The sequence below is a fragment of the Nipponia nippon genome, unplaced genomic scaffold (assembly GCF_047370975.1).
Source record: "Nipponia nippon isolate SJK-2023a ecotype South Korea unplaced genomic scaffold, ASM4737097v1 scaffold_41, whole genome shotgun sequence".
Lineage (NCBI taxonomy): Eukaryota > Metazoa > Chordata > Aves > Pelecaniformes > Threskiornithidae > Nipponia > Nipponia nippon.
This window is the reverse complement of record NW_028262360.1, coordinates 633,809-647,645: the sequence shown is the minus strand read 5'-3', so window position 1 is coordinate 647,645 and position 13,837 is coordinate 633,809. Positions and strand designations below refer to the sequence as shown.

The 13,837-nt window shown below is 59.0% G+C and overlaps 2 protein-coding genes across 3 annotated transcripts in view; one reads left to right on the top strand and one right to left on the bottom strand.

The window, feature by feature from the left end:
- CHD3 (chromodomain helicase DNA binding protein 3) overlaps positions 1-1,363 on the top strand; it is a 73,366-nt gene extending 72,003 nt beyond the window's left edge. The window contains exons 42-43 of the mRNA XM_087777885.1: positions 600-726; positions 1,206-1,363. Coding sequence (XP_087634011.1) covers positions 600-726; positions 1,206-1,309 — 231 coding nt within the window. The 3' untranslated portion in view covers positions 1,310-1,363. The remainder of the gene's footprint in view (positions 1-599; positions 727-1,205) is intronic.
- Positions 1,364-4,585: 3,222 nt separating this feature from the next.
- LOC148052956 (uncharacterized) lies at positions 4,586-13,798 on the bottom strand. Of its 2 annotated transcripts, XM_087777870.1 has the most exons (9): positions 13,311-13,798; positions 11,094-13,142; positions 10,772-10,833; positions 10,416-10,569; positions 9,895-10,151; positions 6,851-6,936; positions 6,395-6,507; positions 5,813-5,927; positions 4,586-5,571 (listed from the first exon to the last, which is right to left on the bottom strand). In XM_087777870.1, the coding sequence occupies exons 2-9, from the start codon at positions 11,209-11,211 to the stop codon at positions 4,974-4,976; spliced, it is 1,503 nt and encodes a 500-aa protein (XP_087633996.1). In that variant the 5' UTR covers positions 11,212-13,142; positions 13,311-13,798; the 3' UTR covers positions 4,586-4,973. The 2 variants fall into 2 exon arrangements, with proteins under 2 accessions (XP_087633996.1, XP_087633995.1); XM_087777869.1 differs by having other exon boundaries at positions 11,094-13,798.
- Positions 13,799-13,837: the final 39 nt, after the last annotated feature.

The window sequence follows — 13,837 nt, the reverse complement described above, 5'->3', positions numbered from 1 at the left end:
GACATCCCTTGCTTTGGGGACATTTCTTATCTTGGGGACAACCTTGCCTTGGGGACAGCTCTGCCCTGGGGACATCTGTTTTTTGGGGACATGCCCCCAACTTGGGGTCATCCCTTGAGGATATCCCACCTTGGGGACGTCCCTTCTTGGGGACACCTCTCGCTTTGGGGACACCTCTCGCTTTGGGGACATCCCCCATGTGCCTTGGGGGGGACAGTCGTGTCCCCCACACTTTGGGGTCGGTCTGCCTTGGGGACACCCTTCACCTTGGGGACATCGTCAGCCTTGGGGACACCCATCACTCTGGGGACATCGTCAGCCTTGGGGACATCATCAACCTTGGGGACATCGTCAGCCTTGGGGACGTCCCTTCCCTGGGGACCCTCCCTTCCACTGGGGACCCCCCCACCCATGGGACCCTACCTGCCCACCCTGGGGACCCCGATCGGGGCCACCCTACCCCAGTGCCACCCTCTTGGGGACACCCCCAGCTTGGTGCCACCCTGGGGAGGGGGGGGGGGGGGGGGGATGATGTCCCTCCCGTGGGGACCTGGTGACAGCAGGGTGGGGGGGTGACGGAGGTGTCCCTGTGTCCCCAGACCTTCCCGCCGGGGCCCTACGCCACCCCCCAGAGCTACGGGGGCACCTTTGGGACCCCCCCGGCCGGAGCCCTCCCCCCTGGAGGGGCCAACTACAGCCAGATGCCGCCTGGCTCCTTCATCACCGGTGAGCACCCCGAGGCGTGGGCCCATGGGTGGGGGTCCCCGATGCCTGGGGCCCATGGGTGGGGGGTCCTTGGATGCCTGGGGTCCATGGGTGGGGGTCTCCAGATGCCTGGGGTCCATGGGTGGGGGGTCCCCAATGCCTGGGGCCCATGGGTGGGGGTCCCTGGATGCCTGGGTCCATGGGTGGGGGGCACCGGGATGCCTGGGGTCCATGGGTGGGAGGTCCCCGATGCCTGGGTCCATGGGTGGGGGGCACCGGGATGCCTGGGGCCCATGGGTGGGGGTCTCCAGACGCCTGGGTCCGTGGGTGGGGGTCCCCAGACACCTGGGTCCGTGGGTGGGGGTCTCCAGACGCCTGGGTCCGTGGCAGCAGAGGCGGGTGGCCGCTCACCTGGGTCCCCAGGAGGGTGCCCCTGGTGGGGAGGGGGTGTCCGGCCCCCCCACCCCCAACACCTGGGTGCGCCCCCCCTCCCCCCGCAGCCGCCGCCAACGGCCCCCCGGTGCTGGTGAAGCGGGAGCGCGAGGCCGAAGGCCCGGAGAAGAAGGAGCCGCGCGGGGGCGAGGTCATCTGCATCGACGACTGAGGAAAAGGGGGGGGCCGGGGGGGGGGGGGGCACCCCCCTCCCCCCCCCGGGGCCACCCCAATCCCCCCCCTCCCCCCCCCCCACCCCCCAAGCCCGGGGTGGGGGGGTGGGGCACACTGCCAGAAATGCCTCGATTCCCCCTAAATCGGGGTGCGGGGGTGGGGCAGCACCCAGGGGTGGGGGTGTTTGAAGGGGGGGTGGGGGGGTGGGGGAGGGGTGACGAGGACCACTGCAACTATAAATATGAATATATATATATATCCCCGGTGGCGGGGGGGGGGGGGACGACACCCCAGGGTGCGGGGGGACCCCGGTGTCGTCCCCGGGGTCCCCCGCTGTCCCCAGGGCCACCCCCGCCCCCGGGGCGCGGGCACTTGTTTAACCGCAGCAGAATAAAACCCGGTTCCTTGGCTACGGCACCCGGCTCCGCTCCTCCCTCGGCGTCACCGTCACCCGTGGCCTCGGCGACCGCGTGGCCGCCGGCCACCCGCGCCGCTGCGGGGCCGGGCGCTGGGCACGGTCCAAGGGTTATGGGGGGGTGGGGGGGGTGGTCATCCATGCGGTTGTGGCCACCGGCGGCCACGGGGACGGCTACCGGGATGGTCATCAGTGTGGTTGTGGCCACCGGCGGCCACGGGGACGGCTACCGGGATGGTCATCAGTGTGGTTGTGGCCACCGGCGGCCACGGGGACGGCTACCGGGATGGTCATCAGTGTGGTTGTGGCCACCGGCGGCCACGGGGATGGCTACCGGGATGGTCATCAGTGTGGTTGTGGCCACCGGCAGCCACGGGGACGGCTACCGGGATGGTCAATCAGTGTGGTTGTGGCCACCGGCGGCCACGGGGATGGCTACCGGGATGGTCATCAGTGTGGTTGTGGCCACCGGCGGCCACGGGGATGGCTACCGGGATGGTCAATCAGTGTGGTTGTGGCCACCGGCGGCCACGGGGACGGCTACCGGGATGGTCAATCAGTGTGGTTGTGGCCACCGGCGGCCACGGGGATGGCTACCGGGATGGTCATCAGTGTGGTTGTGGCCACTGGCAGTCACGGGGATGGCTACCGGGATGGTCATGGGGACGGCTACAGTCGTGGCCACCGGGGGAATGGTCAACTGTGTGATCGTGGCCACCAGTGTGGTCATGGGGATGGTCACCAGTGTGGTTGTGGCCACCGGCGGCCACGGGGATGGCTACCAGGATGGTCATGGGGATGGTCATCAGTGTGGTCGTGGCCACCGGCAGCCACGGGGATGGCTACTGGGATGGTCATGGGGACGGCTACAGTCATGGCCACCGGGGGAATGGTCAACTGTGTGATCATGGCCACCAGCGTGGTCATGGGGATGGTCACCAGTGTGGTCGTGGTCACTGGCCGTGGCCACTTGTGTCACCGTGGGGTTGGCCACCAGATTGGCCATGGTTGTTGGTCGTGGCCACTTGTGTCACCGTGGGGTTGGCCACCAGCATGGCCACCAGCACTGCCATGGGGACTGTCATCCCCGTGGTCATGGCCACCATGAGGACGGTCACCCACATGGTCATGGCCACTGTCAAGGTCACAGGGACAGCCACCACTGTTGGCACAGTTGCCCCCATGACCACTAGCCGCCGGCCACCCGCGCTGGTGTGGGTACAGCCCCCTGCGCGTTCATGGCCACCAGCACGGTCATGGCCACCAGCCACGGCAGCTTGGGCCACCATGGGGACAGTCACCGGCACGGCCATGGCCACCAGTGTAGTCCTGGTGGCAGCCACAGCCGTAGCGGTGGCCGTGGCCACCAGCGCGGTCATGGGGATGGCACAGCCGGCCAGATCTCCTGGGGATCTCCTGGGGGCCTCAGGAACTGGGATGATCCCAGGGGATCTCCTGGGGGCCTCAGGAACTGGGATGATCCTAGAGGATCTCCTGGGGTCCTGTTGAACTGGTGTGATCCTAGATCTTCTGGGGGCCTCAGGAACTAGGATGATCCCAAGGGATCTCCTAGGGTCCTGACCAGCTGGGATGATCCCAGGGGATCTCCTGGGGTCCTGTTGAACTGGGATGATCCCAGGGGATCTTCTGGGGTCCTGTTGAACTGGGATGATCCTAGAGGATCTCCTGGGGTCCTGTCCAACTGGGATGATCCTAGGAGATCTCCTGGGGTCCTGTTGAACTGGGATGATCCCAGGGGATCTTCTGGGGGCCTCAGGAACTGGGATGATCCCAGGGGATCTCCTGGGGTCCTGTTGAACTGGGATGATCCCAGGGGATCTCCTGGGCTCCTGACCAACTGGGATGATCCCAGGGGATCTTCTGGGGGCCTGAGGAACTAGGATGAGCCCAAGGGATCTCCTGGGGTCCTGACCAACTGGGATGATCCCAGGGGATCTCCTGGGGTCCTGACCAGCTGGGATGATCCCATTCCTCGACAACGGAGCCGCTCCATTCCTCCGTAACGGAGCCGCTCCGCTCCTCGATAACGGAGCCGTGGAATCAGAGGCCCACAGAGTCGTCGAGGTTGGCAAAGACCCTGGAGATCCTCAAATCCAGCCGTTCACCCCGCGCTGCCAAACGAAACCCAGGCGGGGAGACGGCGCCTAATCCTAGACTCCAGAAAGCGAAGCGCAAACGCCGCTCGTCTTACGGCGGCGTGCGACGTAAAAGAAATGTTATTTATGCAGGAGGATAAAGCTGCTTTTACCTGGGAGGGGATGAAATTTATATTTAACGAACTCCGGGCTATAAGCGTTCACCCGCCGTAGCCCAGCGCTGGCTGAACGGTTGCAAACTCTTTCGATTCCTCCCGAAGTTAAGTCGGAATTGTTTAATGAAACCTTTTAATTCTTTTTTTTTTTTTTTTTTTTTTAAATTAATTTTGATTATTTTTGTTCCCAATTTTTTTTTACTTCAATCACATTTTAAGATTGTTTCATAAAAACCTTTAAAAACGCGGCGTAGCGGTGGGGCGGGCGGGGGGACCCCCTGTCACTGCGGGCGGCCCGTGGGACGGCCGAGGGGGGCACCTAACTCGGAGGATTTCAGAAGTAGAGACGAAAATAAGCAAGAAAATGGGTAAATCGGGAGAGAAATAGGGTAGTGAAGAGCTCCAGGTGGAAGGAGAAAGTCCTCGGCCTCGCTCTCTCGCCATCCCCGGTCCCTTATGGCGCTGGGCGAAGGCTCAGGTGGCCTCCGCGCCTCCCCAGCTCCGCTCCCCTCCTTTCCCCTCCAGATCTTCCCCCCATCGCTCCAAGCGCCCGGTTGTCCCCCCCCGCCCCCCAAAAAAAAGCCGGTTCCTTTCCATAGCGGCCATGGAAAAGGTCCTTTGGATGGCAAAAAAAAAAAAATCCCAAGTGAAGGGCCCTCAGATGGCCCCGCCACCGCGTTGGGTTGACCCATGGCCAACCCCTTCTCCCCCAGTCCGGTTAAAAAAAGTCAAAGCTCTTCTGCAATTTCTCCTCTGGGTTTTTTTTTTATTCGTTTCGCTCCTGATGGCTCCTCGCCGGCCGAGGGAGCGCTGAGCCGGTCTTCGGCGCCCAGCGTCGCCTGGAGCCGGTCCCCTCATCCATGGGTTGGACCAAGGCAGAGGTCTTCATCGAGGGGGTTCCTCAAGCAGGCCGGTCTCACGGCTCCGTGCTTGAGGTTGTTCCAACCACCGGCCAGCATTTCTCAGGCCTGAACGTCACCATTTTTGCCATCTCGGGCTCGCTGTCGGCCGTTCGAGCGCCTCGTAGGCGGGCTCCTCGGGCAGGCCGGCCTCCGAGCTGCTTGCCGATAAGATGGCTATCACAGGCGTTACGAAGGTCAAGGCTTCCTGGGGATGGGAGGAGGGCTTGGCTTTCACCGGCTCCATCGCTGCGATTTCCGCGAGGATTTTCTCCGCTAATAATCCTCCTCCTTCTTCTTCTTCTCCTCCGCCTCCTCCTCCTCTTCCTCCTTCTCCTCCTCCTGCTCCTCCTCGTCCTCCTCCTCTTCCTTCTCCTCTTCCTCCTCTTCCACCTCCTCCTTCTTGTCCTCCTCCGCCACCTCCTCCTCCTCTTCCACCTCCTCCTCGTCTTCCTCTTCTACCTCCTCCTCCTCTTCCACCTCCTCCTCCTTCTCGTCCTCCTCCGCCTCCTCCTCTTCTTCCTCCTCCTCTTTCCCCTTTGTAGCTCTGAAGTTTCGTCGCCTGCGCGTGGCTCTGCGTTGCTTTTTGGCCTTTGGCCATGAATTTGCCCTTGAGTTGGCCGGCCGCAGGCCGCGTTTTGGCAGAGGAACATCTCCGGGTCATCGACTGCCGCCTGGAAGGACGCAACGGGGAGAGGTCTACCTGAGGACGCGATGGGGTCGGAGCCGCGTCTCGCCCACGTGAGCCACGTGCCTAATTCACGCGGCCACCGGCAGCTCGGCCGAGGAAAACCCCCGACGCGCGGTCGTCCCCGGCCAACCTGACTTGGAATGTCTCCAGGGATGGGGCATCTCCAACCTCTCTGGGTTAAAATAACCCCCGTGCAGATGGCAGCCCTGAGCCTTCAGCCTCACCTGACCAGCGGCATCTTCCTCTGCCCCATCCCCGTGATTTCCCAGAACGGCGGTATTTCACTATTAGACGAGTTTGGACTAGCAGGAGGGGGAAAACCAAGCGATCCCGCTGGAACTGGAAAGGAGAGACCTCATCAGAAAGGCAGCGCTGTGACGCTGGCGGCGGCGGCGGCGACACGCGGGGACGCTCGGCCCTCTTCCCAAAATGTCTGAGAGGGTTGTTCCGCTCCCCGCACAGCCGCCAGCGCCCTCCCCAACGCCCGTTTTTGTCCCGCTTCCCCGTTTCCGACGCGGTTTTGCGTTATCGGCGCCGGGTTTGGGACCGAGGAGCCGGGGGGGATGGAGGCGACGGGGACTCTTCGGGGGGTGAGCGGGGAAGGCGAGGGCCTTGCGCCGCCATCGTCCCCTCGGGCGCATCCCACCCCAGGGCTCCGTTTCGGTGACGTTAATGAGTCATTAGGACAAAAAGCCGGGCCGAGCTGGCTTGAGGCGCAAGTTGGAGCCGTCCGCGCCGGTGATTTGCCCATGAGATGACCAAAGTTGGTTGCCCGTCCTACGGAAAGGAGCCGGGAGCTGCTTTACCTTTCGTGTCTTGCCTGAGAGGTGGCAAAGCCTCTCCTCTCGTCTGCTTGTCCTCACCGGGGACTTGTCTTGAGGTTTTGAGAAAAGCCCTGGCTACAAACTCCATTTCGAACCTAGAAACCAGAAGGAGACACCGACAGAACCCGGAGCACCACCACCGCCGTGATCTGCTCACAGGCGGATTTCGGCCTTGCCGTAAAGGCCGTTGTTTTCCCAAGTCCACCGTGCCCCATCCCCAAGGCCAGTCCTGGGAAACGGGGTCACCCGGCAAAGCCCAAGCCACCACGGGAAGAAAATGTTGCCTAAATTCCTTGGCTTTTGCCATCAGATCTGGTTTCTGGGAGCGACGACGGCCTGGGGACATCGAGTCGCTGCCCGGCGCGGCGTCACAAGGAGCAAACGCAACCTTGAGCATCTGCATCAAGCGACGGCAACAACAGCCGCCAAGGTACTCACTTGGGAAAGACGATGACACGGCCGGAGAAAGTCAGGGAGGCCACGGGTACCACGGGGGACACCACCATGTCCAGCAGCCAGGGGACCTGCAGGGGAGGAGCACAAAGATGGCAGAACGTCGTCAACATGGCTGACGGACTCAAGATGGGAGGAGCCCAAAGATGGCAGGGAGTCCTTGGCATGGCTGAGCCACTCAAGATGGGAGGAGCCCAAAGATGGCAGGGCGTCGTCAACATGGCTGACAGACTCAAGATGGGAGGAGCCCAAAGATGGCAGGGCGCCCTCGGCGTGGCTGAGCCACTCAATGTCAGAGGAGCCCAAAGATGGCAGGAGGTCGTCAACATGGCTGACAGACTCAAGATGGGAGGAGCCCAAAGATGGCAGGGCGTCCTCGGCATGGCCGAGCCACTCAAGATGGGAGGAGCCCAAAGATGGCAGGGCGTCGTCAACATGGCTGACAGACTCAAGATGGGAGGAGCCCAAAGATGGCAGGGAGTCCTTGGTGTGGCCAAGCCACTCAAGATGGGAGGAGCCCAAAGATGGCAGGGCGTCGTCAACATGGCTGACAGACTCAAGATGGGAGGAGCCCAAAGATGGCAGGGAGTCCTTGGTGTGGCCAAGCCACTCAAGATGGGAGGAGCCCAAAGATGGCAGGGCGTCATCAACATGGCTGACAGACTCAAGATGGGAGGAGCCCAAAGATGGCAGGGCGTCATCAACATGGCTGACAGACTCAAGATGGGAGGAGCCCAAAGATGGCAGGGCGTCCTCGGCATGGCCGAGCCACTTGAGATCAGAGGAGCCCAAAGATGGGAGGGCATCATCAACATGGCTGACAGACTCAAGACGGGAGGAGCCCAAAGATGGCAGGGCGTCGCCAACATGGCTGACAGACTCAAGATGGGAGGAGCCCAAAGATGGCAGGGAGTCCTTGGTGTGGCCAAGCCACTCAAGATGGGAGGAGCCCAAAGATGGCAGGGCGTCATCAACATGGCTGACAGACTCAAGATGGGAGGAGCCCAAAGATGGCAGGGCGTCATCAACATGGCTGACAGACTCAAGATGGGAGGAGCCCAAAGATGGCAGGGCGTCCTCGGCATGGCCGAGCCACTTGAGATCAGAGGAGCCCAAAGATGGGAGGGCATCATCAACATGGCTGACAGACTCAAGACGGGAGGAGCCCAAAGATGGCAGGGCGTCGCCAACATGGCTGACAGACTCAAGATGGGAGGAGCCCAAAGATGGCAGGGCGTCCTCGGCATGGCCGAGCCACTTGAGATCAGAGGAGCCCAAAGATGGGAGGGCATCATCAACATGGCTGACAGACTCAAGACGGGAGGAGCCCAAAGATGGCAGGGCGTCGCCAACATGGCTGACAGACTCAAGACGGGAGGAGCCCAAAGATGGCAGGGCGTCGCCAACATGGCTGACAGACTCAAGATGGGAGGAGCCCAAAGATGGCAGGGAGTCCTTGGTGTGGCCAAGCCACTCAAGATGGGAGGAGCCCAAAGATGGCAGGGCGTCATCAACATGGCTGACAGACTCAAGATGGGAGGAGCCCAAAGATGGCAGGGCGTCATCAACATGGCTGACAGACTCAAGATGGGAGGAGCCCAAAGATGGCAGGGCGTCCTCGGCATGGCCGAGCCACTTGAGATCAGAGGAGCCCAAAGATGGGAGGGCATCATCAACATGGCTGACAGACTCAAGACGGGAGGAGCCCAAAGATGGCAGGGCGTCGCCAACATGGCTGACAGACTCAAGATGGGAGGAGCCCAAAGATGGCAGGGCGTCCTCGGCATGGCCGAGCCACTTGAGATCAGAGGAGCCCAAAGATGGGAGGGCATCATCAACATGGCTGACAGACTCAAGACGGGAGGAGCCCAAAGATGGCAGGGCGTCGCCAACATGGCTGACAGACTCAAGATGGGAGGAGCCCAAAGATGGCAGGGCGTCCTCGGCATGGCCGAGCCACTTGAGATCAGAGGAGCCCAAAGATGGGAGGGCATCATCAACATGGCTGACAGACTCAAGACGGGAGGAGCCCAAAGATGGCAGGGCGTCGCCAACATGGCTGACAGACTCAAGACGGGAGGAGCCCAAAGATGGCAGGGCGTCGCCAACATGGCTGACAGACTCAAGATGGGAGGAGCCCAAAGATGGCAGGGAGTCCTTGGTGTGGCCAAGCCACTCAAGATGGGAGGAGCCCAAAGATGGCAGGGCGTCATCAACATGGCTGACAGACTCAAGATGGGAGGAGCCCAAAGATGGCAGGGCGTCATCAACATGGCTGACAGACTCAAGATGGGAGGAGCCCAAAGATGGCAGGGCGTCCTCGGCATGGCCGAGCCACTTGAGATCAGAGGAGCCCAAAGATGGGAGGGCATCATCAACATGGCTGACAGACTCAAGACGGGAGGAGCCCAAAGATGGCAGGGCGTCGCCAACATGGCTGACAGACTCAAGACGGGAGGAGCCCAAAGATGGCAGGGCGTCGCCAACATGGCTGACAGACTCAAGATGGGAGGAGCCCAAAGATGGCAGGGAGTCCTTGGTGTGGCCAAGCCACTCAAGATGGGAGGAGCCCAAAGATGGCAGGGCGTCATCAACATGGCTGACAGACTCAAGATGGGAGGAGCCCAAAGATGGCAGGGCGTCATCAACATGGCTGACAGACTCAAGATGGGAGGAGCCCAAAGATGGCAGGGCGTCCTCGGCATGGCCGAGCCACTTGAGATCAGAGGAGCCCAAAGATGGGAGGGCATCATCAACATGGCTGACAGACTCAAGACGGGAGGAGCCCAAAGATGGCAGGGCGTCGCCAACATGGCTGACAGACTCAAGACGGGAGGAGCCCAAAGATGGCAGGGCGTCGCCAACATGGCTGACAGACTCAAGACGGGAAGAGCTCGAGGCAGTGAGAGTTGGTCGGACCAAGCCTCGCCCCCGTCCTGACGGGCCACGCGGAAGCGGTGCCGGGACACGACCACGGGACTGCCCGCGCCACGGCAAAAAAAAAACAAAAACCAAACCGAACCACTCACCTTGAGGACAACTTTTTCCACGTCCTCCTTCCCAACCAACCTCGCCAGGAAGGCGTAGTAGAACTTCATCTCCACCTTGGCGCCTTCGATGAGGAGCACCCCGACGTCCGGCAGGACCAGGGCCGCGTTCTCCCCCTTCCCCAGGCAGTACGAGAGGAGGGACGTGGTGCCTTGGATGCAAAGCTCCGCTTTCCGGCGGGATACGGAAGCGGCTGCCGCCACTTTGGAATATTGGAGGGGTTCCAGCTCCTTGTTGCCTGGAAAAAAAAAAAAACAAAACGACACGGGAAGGATGGAGACGCTCATCCAGCGACACGGGAAGGATGGAGACGCTCATCCGTCGGCTCTTCGGCCGTTTCCCGACGGTTGCTTACTAAAATCATGGCGTCACCTGGAAAAAAAAAAAAAAAAAAAAACAACCCGGTTTTGGAGCTGCTCTGGAGAGGGGAAGTCGCTTTGGCGAAGGATCTCGGACCCTGGGAAGGGACGCGATGAGGTCAGGGATTAAGCCGCCATCTTACCGGGCAGGTAGGCCTTGTCGGTCAGCAGGTTGTGGACGTAGGCGAGATTCCTGGCCAGGCGAAACCCGGGTTTCCGGATGGTCACGGTTTCGTCTCCGACCTGGATCCGTTTGGGAAAAACATCGAAGGTGCCAAGGGTGGGAATTCGGACGCCCTGGAGCAGAGGGATCGAAGGGTGAGGAGCAGCCGGGGGCGGTGGCTCCGGTCAGGGACGTCAAGTCCTCCCCCCCCCTTCCCAAAAACCCATCCCGGGGGGTCTCCAGCGACCGGGATCCCCCCCCCCCTCCAGCCCCAGGGCCACGGGGACTCGCCACCGCGAGCGGTGGTGGCCAAGGGGGACGCGGGTGTCGCGCTACCTTCAGCAGCGAGAGCCGGTCTTCAACGTGGGCGGCCACCGCGGCCCAGATGGCCGCTCGCTCTGGAAAGCAAAAGCAAAGGAGGTCGCGCTCGGCCGTGACGCGGTGGCGGAGGGCGACGTGTCACCGCCGTCCCCTCAGCCATGGCGCGGTGGCGTGTCACCGCCATCCCCTCGGCCGCGGCGCGGTGGCGGAGGTGACGTGTCACCGCCAGCCCCGGCTGGAGCCAGCCCTAAGATGGCCGCAGCGCCAAGTCTCGCCCACAGAAGGCCGCCACCGGTGGTCGCCACGCCGGTCCTGCGGGGGTTGCGGACGCCTGTACCTTCGGGGGTGATGCTGGGCATCATGAAGGCCTCCTCCAAGCCGTCCCAGAATTCCATCTTGGCCCGTCTGACGCTGGGGGGTCGCCCCACGGCGGCGCCGGCCACGTAGGCGCTCATCCCCGCGCTCGTCCTCCGGACGCTCCTCCAGGGTGCGGGATCCCCTTTATACCCCGGCGCGGGCGTGTCACAGACCCACTGTGACGTCACGGTGACGCGGCCACGGGTGACGCCGCCCACCGTGACGCCGCCCACCGTGACACGGCCGCCGCCACGGGGACGCGCTGCCCTCCGGGCCGGGGCTGCCACGGCTCCTTCCCCCGTGGCCGGCGGCCGCCCAACGTAGGCCCGTGCTGGCGCAATCCCATAATCCCCTGCGGTCGCCTCAGCACACGCGGCAGCCGCGGGGGGTTATGGGTCGGCGCGGCGGGACGTGGCCGCCCCTCGGGGCGCAGAGGCCTTGCGTCGGCCGGGGCCGAGGCCTTCGGTTCGGCTGAACGCCGTCGTGGTCGCATTAATTTTTCGGTTTAATTAATTTTTCAGTGGAATTAATTTTTTGTCCAATTAATTTTTTTGTTCAATTAATTTTTAGGTTGAATCAATTTTTTTGTTGAATTAATTTTTTTGTTGAATTCACTTTTCGGTTGAATTCTTTTTTTTTTTTTTTAATTAATTTTTTTTGTTGAATGAATTTTTGGGTTGAACTAATGTTTCAGTTTAATCAATTTTTTGGTTGAATTAATTTTTTGTTCAATTAATTTTTAGGTTGAATTAATTTTTAGGTTGAATTAATTTTTAGGTTGAATCAATTTTTTTGTTGAATTAATTTTTGTGTTGAATTAATTTTTTTGTTCAATTAATTTTCAAGTTGAATCAATTTTAGGCTGAATTAATTTTTCGGTTGAATTAAATTTTCTGTTGAATTAATTTTTTTTCTGAATTAATTTTTCAGTTGATTTCATTTTTAGGTTGAATTAATTTTTCAGTTGGACTAATTTTTAGCTTGAATTAATTTCTTCGTTGAATTCGTTTTTCGGTTAATTTTGGGGTTGAATTAATGTTTCAGTTTAATTCCTTTTTAGGTTGAATTAATTTTTTGGTTGAATTTTTGGGTTGAACTCATGTTTCAGTTTAATTTTTAGCTTGAATTAATTTTTTTGGTTTAATTTTTAGGCCGAACGAGGGGTTTTTTTTGGTTTAATTTTTAGGCTGAATCCATTTTTAGGTTGAGTCTAAGGTTTGGTTGACTTCATCTTTCAGTTTAATTCATTTTGCATTAATTAATTGCGGCTGGCCACGTTAGGACTCGGCCGGCCGTGGCGCGGCGGCCATCTTGTCTGGGCCGCGCTGGAGAGCTTGGAGCGGGTGATCCCCGAGGGCCCTTCCAACCTGGGAGCCGATGACTAACCCAAACCCTAACCCTAAACCTGGCCTAAACCCTGACCCTGAGGGTCTTAACCCTAATCCTAACTCTAAGCCTAACCCTAACCCCGACCTAAACCCCTAACCATGATCCTAATGGTCTTAACACTAATCCTAACCCTAAATGTAACACTAAACCTAACCTAAACCCTAACTCTAACCCCGACCTAACCCCTAAAGCTGACCCTAATGGTCTTAACCCTAATACTAACCCAAACCCTAACCCTAGACCTGGCCTAAACCCTGACCCTGAGGGTCTTAACCCTAATCCTAACTCTAAGCCTAAACCGGACCCAAACCCTAACCCCGACCTAAACCCCTAACCATGATCCTAATGGTCTTAACACTAATCCTAACCCTAAATGTAACACTAAACCTAACCTAAACCCTAACTCTAACCCTGACCTAACCCCTAAAGCTGACCCTAATGGTCTTAACCCTAATACTAACCCAAACCCTAACTCTGACCCTGACCTAAGCCTGACCCTCATGGTCTTACCACTAATTCTAACCCTAACTGTAATCCTAACCCTAACTCTAACCCCAGCCTAAACCCTGACCTAACCCCTAACCATGACCCTAATGGTCTTAACACCAATCCTAACCCTAACTGTAATACTAAACCTAACCTAAACCCCAACCTAACCCCTAACCCTAATGGTTTTAACACTCATCCTAACCCTAACTGTAATACTAACCCTAACCTAAACCCTGACTTAAACCCTGAACTAACCCCTAAACCTAACCCTAATGGTTTTAACACTCATCCTAACCCTAACTGTAATACTAACCCTAACCTAAACCCTGACTTAAACCCTGAACTAACCCCTAAACCTAACCCTAATGGTTTTAACACTCATCCTAACCCTAACTCTAACCCCGACCTAAACCCTAAAGCTCACCCTAATGGTCTTAACACTAATCCTAACCCTAACTGTAATACAAAACCTAACCTAAACTCTGACTTAAACCCTGACCTAACCCCTAACCCTGACCCTAATGGTTTTAAGACTCATCCTAACCCTAACCCTAACCCCGACCTAACCCCTAACCCTGATCCTCGTGGGTTTAACACTCATCCTAACCGTAATCCTAAGCCTAACCCAAACCCGAACCCTAACCCTGACCTAACCCCTAAGCCTGACCCCCTGGGGAGGCTGTGTGTTTTTGGGGCGGGGCTTATTTGCATATTGGGGTCTCATTTGCATGCGCGGCTCCGCCCCAGTGTGGAGGGGGGAAGGAGGAGAGTCCAGATGCCTGGGTCCCTTTTGGGGGGGGGGGACGGGACATTGGACCCTGAGTGCTTTGTGGGGTCCTGGGTCCC